The 7017-nt window shown below is 32.9% G+C and overlaps 1 protein-coding gene across 1 annotated transcript; it reads left to right on the top strand.

Moving 5' to 3' along the window:
• The first annotated feature begins 1229 nt into the window (after positions 1-1229).
• Positions 1230-2559, top strand: LOC150038305 (uncharacterized). The gene has a single exon (XM_090310802.1). The coding sequence runs from the start codon at positions 1415-1417 to the stop codon at positions 2444-2446; it is 1032 nt and encodes a 343-aa protein (XP_090166928.1). The 5' UTR covers positions 1230-1414; the 3' UTR covers positions 2447-2559.
• The last annotated feature ends 4458 nt before the right edge of the window (positions 2560-7017 follow it).

Here is a 7017-nt window from a genome sequence, read left to right as displayed (position 1 = left end):
AACATTATAATTATCTAAAAAGAACACAAAAGTTGAATAATTTGTAAAATTAAAGCTTCTTAAAACAAAATTATAATATTTTCCATGAACCAATGGTCAAATAACTTAAAATTCAACAAGGTAAATATCATATATGAAATCATATGAACACCTAAAACACATCCACAAAAAGGACTTCCAAACATAGCCACCAAATTGAGCAAATTAGAAATCAACTAAAAAAACACAACCATCCTTTTTTTTTTTTTTTTTTTTTTTTGGCCTAAAAATGCCACAATAACTAATAAGAAACAATATCCATATAAAAGAAAATAATTTTGTCCAACCTCAGGAATAATAGCCAACTTCTTTTTTAAAAGGGGAAAAAAAGTACCATAGCTGACCACACAATCCTTCTGAAAAGAAGGGAAAGATACATCCAATAAAAAGATGTAAAATTCCACAAACTTATTTCAATTCAAGGCTGAATTTGACAACATATATAACATTTTAATTTAAACTTAAAATTTTCAGCTAAATATATTTATAAAAAGTGAAATTTTATTTTCTCTTGAAAAAACTCAGAGACTAACATGGATTAAACATTATTATTATTTTTCCTTTTTAGTATAGCCAATTGAGGGTGGAGATTAAACTTTCTACCTCAAAAAGACAATCCAATATGTGGTAATATTATCCATTTCGTTGTTTTGAAAATTGTTTATATACTAATAAGTTGTTTCAAAATAGGTTATTTATACCAAATTGATATTACTCAACTTGAGGATAACTTTCAATCACCTTTTGTAATTCCAAAAGTTTCGATTTTAACCGATCTAAAATTGGTTTAGAAAATATCCTTAGAGAGTTTTTGTGATGAAATAAGGAGGTATTGAGAGGAGTTATGAAATCGTACATCCACAAACACCACTATTATATTTGGAGTCCAAAACATGGAGATGACTATAATAACCATGACCACCAACTTTAAATTAGTGACAGAAATATCCAAAATTGATGTTTTTTAGTCGTGGGTCCACAAACTAGTTAGAGTAAACAATGATAGAATTTCACAACTACATGGATCAAACACTTTCTAAATGGTAACATAATGAGTCTCAAGTTAAAAATGAAAGTATTTAAAATTCAAAGACGTAAGTGAAACCAACTTTATGTATGAGAGTTGAATTATGGTTGGGATGTTAGTGTAGGGAGGTATATTGAGGATTATAATATAATTGAAGTGGAATGAACATAGGCCCCCACCACTCATACATACCTCACTTCTCACTACCTCTCCCTGCCACTTTTTTGGACTACAAATTCACACCCTTCTCCCCATTTCCCTCCTCACTTATCCCCTCTTCAATTCTTTCTTCTCTACTTCTCTACTTCTCTACTTCTCTCCTATTCAACTTCCTTCCACTCTCCAAAAATGGCGACAATGGTCTGTCGTAGCCCTCAACCCTGCGTCGATTCTCAATTCCTCGAAACAACTTGGCCTCGCATCAAATTAACTCCTCATCTCACTCCTTCTCTTCAATTCGCTTTCAATTCCTGTTTCCTCGATCTCGATTCTCCTAATTCCCTTCCCCAATGCCACGGACTTAACCAGATTCTTCTCAATCACAACCCTAATATCTCTCTTCCTCCTCCTCCTCCTCCTCCTCCTTCCCACCACCTCGCCTTCAACAAATCCCTTCACGTCGTCGCTCAAGTGAAATCCCCAGTGGCGATTAAGGAATTGCAATCTGACTATGTTCATCCGCTCGTCAAGCGCTCTCGCTCCACTCTCAGTGATAAGAGTCTCGCTCTCTGTACTGAAAATTTAGGAAATGAGACTGGAGTGGAGTTTGTCGACGACGTTGTTTTTTCCGATCTGAAATTTGAACGCCCTGCGACGAGGAAGCGAGTGAAATCAAATAAGAATCAAGGTAACAAGAAAGTATTTCCCCCGCCTCTGACGACAATCGCCGGTGTTGATTCGATTCGTGTACGGTCATATCGTGAAGACGGAAGGTTGATAATGGAAGCGGTGAAGACTCCGGCGAGGCTTTCGTATTTACATGTCGAACGAAGCCATGGCCGCCTTCGATTGAGCATTTTGAAAAGTAGCACTTCCAGATTTGACTCCGAAGAAGAAATTACGGAAAAGGAAAAGGAAATAGAAAAAGAAAGAGAAGAAGAAGAAGAAGAAGAAGAAGAAGAAGAAGAAGAAATTAGAAACGACGACGTTGAAGTTGTGGGCGATAAAGGTAATTGTGAGGAAGAACTGGGGGGGAAACTGGAAGAAAATGGAAATCTTGGAGGGGCGGAAATCGAAATAGAAAAGTTTGAGAGGCCATGCAGAAATTGCAGATGCAACGAGGCCGAGGCGGGTGAAAATAATAATATTGACGAAATCAAAAACAACAATGAAATGTTAGTATTGACTCGGGAGCCCCTCTCCATTTGGGTCTCTTCTTAATTATAATTAAAATTATTATTTAACGATTTTTTATTTTTGGATGATATTTATTTAATCCGGCCTCTCTTTGTAATCTTTTTCTTTAATTAATCCATTTCCACTAATTTCACGTCCCTTTTACTCCAATTTTACACCTTTTATTTATTAAAACTTGCCGACTGACGGCTACCTAGCCATAACGCAATCAAACAGATGTTTATTGATGGTGATTAACTTTATTTTTCCTTTTAAGTCCTATGATCAATCCAATTCACTAGCCTGATCGCATTAAATTTCTAATCCATCCAAAAATATAAATTTGATGGATTATGACGAATTTAATATTATATCAATACTCTACTGTATCGAAACATAGGTTTAAAAAATTGATTTTTTGATCTCTATGATTTTAAGAATATATATATATATATATATATTATTTCAACGCAACATTTGTGGACTCACTAGCACTAATGACAAATTGTGAATGGTACAAATTAACGGTTTTAATTTATTTAAAGTAATACGAGTGTAAATAATAATAAAAGTTTTAAAAAAATGCTCGTGGGAGATGCAAACGTAAGCCGGGAATTAATCAGAGATGTAGGAACCAATCTCATTTGTTTTAATAATTAGGCATTTTAAATTAATGAAAAAGGCAAAATAATACGAACCTAATTCCAAAATCGACAACATATATCAATTAAAAAAATAATTTAATTACAAGTTTTTTCTAGACTTTTAATTTTGTGTCATACATGTTTTTGAATCTTAAAAATATCAAATAGATATATGAATTTGTAATTAACTTTGTATGTAATAGATGTAATGATTTTTTTTAGTACAAGAATAATAAAGTTAGGCAATCGAACTTAACTTTAGGTAAACATAAAACATAAAAATAAAACTTGTAGTTTAACATAATCCAAGGGAAGAACCGTACAAATTGAGGGTACAGGTAGATGTGTGTCAAAGTGGAAGAAGAGGAGGGTACTACACAATTAAAGTAAATTGCCCTAGTGTGTGTGTGGGACCGTGGATCGATAGGGATATGTAAAAAAATGATATTGGGGAATTAAATTAAGGGGCACATGCATATTGGCTTCATGCCTAGTTTTTGCTTTGTAACAACGACCTAAAAGTGCAACTTGGAGTACGGTTCACTCAGACAACCACATGCCCACCCTTCTTCATCTCAAAGGAGGTGGAGCTTCTTCTGCCTTTCAATGCCCTAATCTCTCTCTCTCTCTTTATATTTATCTATGTATATGTTGTGTATATCCCAACGATTACAATATTTTATCTGTGTGTATATACGTAAAAGTTAATTTTTTTCGTCTAGATATCGTTTGAGAATGATTGTTGGTTGTCCACGTACTTGATGTACATACCATTACTTTTTTTGGAGTCAACATCAACTTTCTAGTACATTCATTAATAAACCTAATCCTAGGTTGGATTTTCTCATTTTTCATTTTGGAATTCTTACAATTAAAAACATTTACTTTTTTCTAGATTTTAATAATAATAATAATAATAATATTTTGTCAAATATCTTTATTCTTTCAAAACGCAATATTACTATGGTTGAAAATTACTATTCTGATAAAATGTTGGACAAAAATTGGGACATGTAATTAAGAGTATGGTAGTAAAGTAAATTAGAGATGGAGACTTGGACATTGCCATATTTTTCCCGTCACCACACGCATTTTAGGTCTTAATTTTCATCTAATATTCTCATGGGATTTCTACTCTCTTATGAGTATAGCATTGAAATATTTATAAAATATTAAAGTACCATCACAATTTTTGAAAAAGTAGGAATTTCTTAAAATTTAAATGGTAAAACTTATGGTGTGTATATATATATATATAAATTATTTTTAACATTTTAATTTAGTTAAGGTTAAGAATGTGTGTTTGTAGGAGGCTACCCCAATTAAAAACTATGTTCATTTTCATAATAATTTCTTTGTTTCTTTAATCTAATTATTTTTTAATTTGTTTTACCGATTCCAGTTTTGGGAGGAAAAGAAATGGTCCCCACCCCATATTGTCAAAAAAATAAAAAGTCGATTATTTTTTAATTTATTTATTGACTTTTTTTTTTGTGTAATCTATTTTGAAAACAATTACCATAGCCAAATTTCAAAAGTTAGGAGTCGTTTGGGGGTCCAAGTTGAGAAGACATATCATGTGGGTGACTTAGATGTCACCGTTTGGGCCACTAACATCTGAACTACCCACGTCCGATCCCCACATCCCCACAGTGCTGGTTTTGCTCACCGATATCACAACTCATCTTCCCACCCTCTGTCTGACATTTTAGTTCCCTCATTTCTCTCTCCTTAAACATTTTCAGCATTGGTTCTTCCATAGAGAAAGGTTTCCTTTCTCTATTCCGATGCATGATCAGTGGGTGTTCGATTTCGAGTTTAGTAGGAGGAGGTCGTTCTCTTATTCTCAGATCTGTTGATTTTTTCGTTCTTTCTTTTTCTCACCCTCTGAAATTGCTTCAATTCCTCGTTGTTGGTCCTTCCATAGAAAAGGGGTTCCTTTCTTTTTCTCTCCACTTCAATGAAAACTTAAAACCAATCTCTTGCCGATTCGATGGTCCTCTGTTCACCCATGACTTGTTCTATGTTTGCTTTGTGGGGCTCGATGCATGTTGCTTCTCAAATATTCACCATTGAAGCCTTGGTAGGGGACTAGTTTTAGTCATTGGAGCTTGGTGGGGGAGAATACCATACAGGTTTGTTTTCTAAAACCCAGTCAATCGATGATGAGTATCCATCCATGAATTTTTGTTCAAAATTTTTGATGATGAGTACCTATTATGATTTCTTATGAAATTTCTTCACTATTTTCATATTCGGTTAGTTTTTCTTTATTCCTTCTCATTCATTCAGTTTTAATCTCTTGCCAATTCGATGGTCATCTGTTCAGATGAGATTTGTTTGAATCAGTTTCATACGTATCTTATGATTTCTTATGAAATTTTTTCATATGAGACCGAGACCAAGAAAGAACGAGATCGAGAGAGAGCGAGAAATAAAGAATTGGGCCGAGAGAGAGCGAGAGAGAAAGAGAAAGAGAGAGAGAGAGAGAGAGAGCGAGATAGAGACATAGAATGAGAAAGAGAGAATTGGGCCGAGAGAGAGCGAGAAAGAAAGAATTGGGCTTAGAGAAAGCGAGAGAGAGAAAAAGCAAGAGAGAAAGAGCAAGAGAAAGAGAGAGAAAGAAAAAGAGAGAGAGCGAGATAGAGACAGAGAACGAGAAAGAGAGAATTAAGCTGAGAGAGAGCGAGAAAGAAAGAATCGAGCCGAGGGAGAGCGAGAAAGAGAGAGCGCAAAAGAGAGAGAGAAAGAAAGAGAGAGCAAAATTCCCGAAAATAAATTAGAACTACTTCTATTACTCTCCATTATTACAGTGGGTGAATAACCACCCCCTTTCACTTCTCTCCCTCTATAAAACGACAGCTTAAATTGGCTTGAGAATCCTCCGTTGTTTTATGTTTTTTCTCAAGCAGGTGAGTTATTTCCATCAACTTACTTCTTTTCTACTTTCTTGTTCTTTCTATCATTTATTGGGGTTTCATATATTAATGTGGTAGTGGTTTGATTTTCCACGATTCTATTTGCAAACTTTTTCTATTGATACTTTAGTATTTTAAAAGTATTTGTATGAGTTGTTTTCTGCTTGTATGCGTGTTCGGTGAACTTGTATATGAATTTGTACTGTATTTCCTATATCATGGTGTCAACTATCCAATGTTTATTTTTTTTCATACTTATGAATTACATGTTATGGATGTCTGAGGCCGACTATATTTATATATATTCTACTTGAGTTTAAATGTGGTCAATCACATTGATTCTCCTACAAATCACTTGTATCCCACATTGTGTACACTTGATGAATCTCTACAATCTACTACCCTCCTTGTTAGTCTGGTGAGCTATTCCTTACTGTCATTGTTTTTGGATTATATACATTTTCTTCCTATTCACTTTTGCTTATATATTTATTAATGGTTTATTTGATGGGCAATAACAGCGACACCTTTTCAATGCTAGAGTCGATTTGGTAGTTCGTTGATCCTCAAAGTACAATCCTCAAGTAAAATAGGTATGTATATGTTTATCCAAAATATATTCCTAAATTATTAGTCTTACATACCGTGAGTTTCTAACTAGATAAATAAAACATATATGTTTAAGAAATTTTTATTAGTTTAATATTTTTAAAATTGTAAAACTAAAATCATTAAAAATATTTTTTTAGTATAATACGAATGTAGAAGGCAAACAGTAAAACTCTTGATCTCTAATAGATTAAATATATCACTAGACTGCTCATTTGGCAACTATTAAATATAATTACTAAAGTAGTATATTGCTTTTATTTTTAAAATATTTTTAAATTGCTTTTATAATTTTAAAAAAAAAATAATTATTATTTTTAGTGTTCTTTTTTTAAAAAAAAAAAAAAATTGTTTTTAGTTATAAACATAAAATAATAAATTTCGATCTATCTTATTTTAATTAAAACAAAACTGAACTTTCTTTTATATATGTTTTGAGATGGGG

This window comes from Benincasa hispida, chromosome 1, assembly GCF_027475165.1.
Source record: "Benincasa hispida cultivar pf3 chromosome 1, pf3_genome.v1.1, whole genome shotgun sequence".
Taxonomy (NCBI): Eukaryota; Viridiplantae; Streptophyta; class Magnoliopsida; order Cucurbitales; family Cucurbitaceae; genus Benincasa; species Benincasa hispida.
Note: the sequence above shows the minus strand (reverse complement) of the source record. Positions and strands in the feature narration are given on the sequence as shown.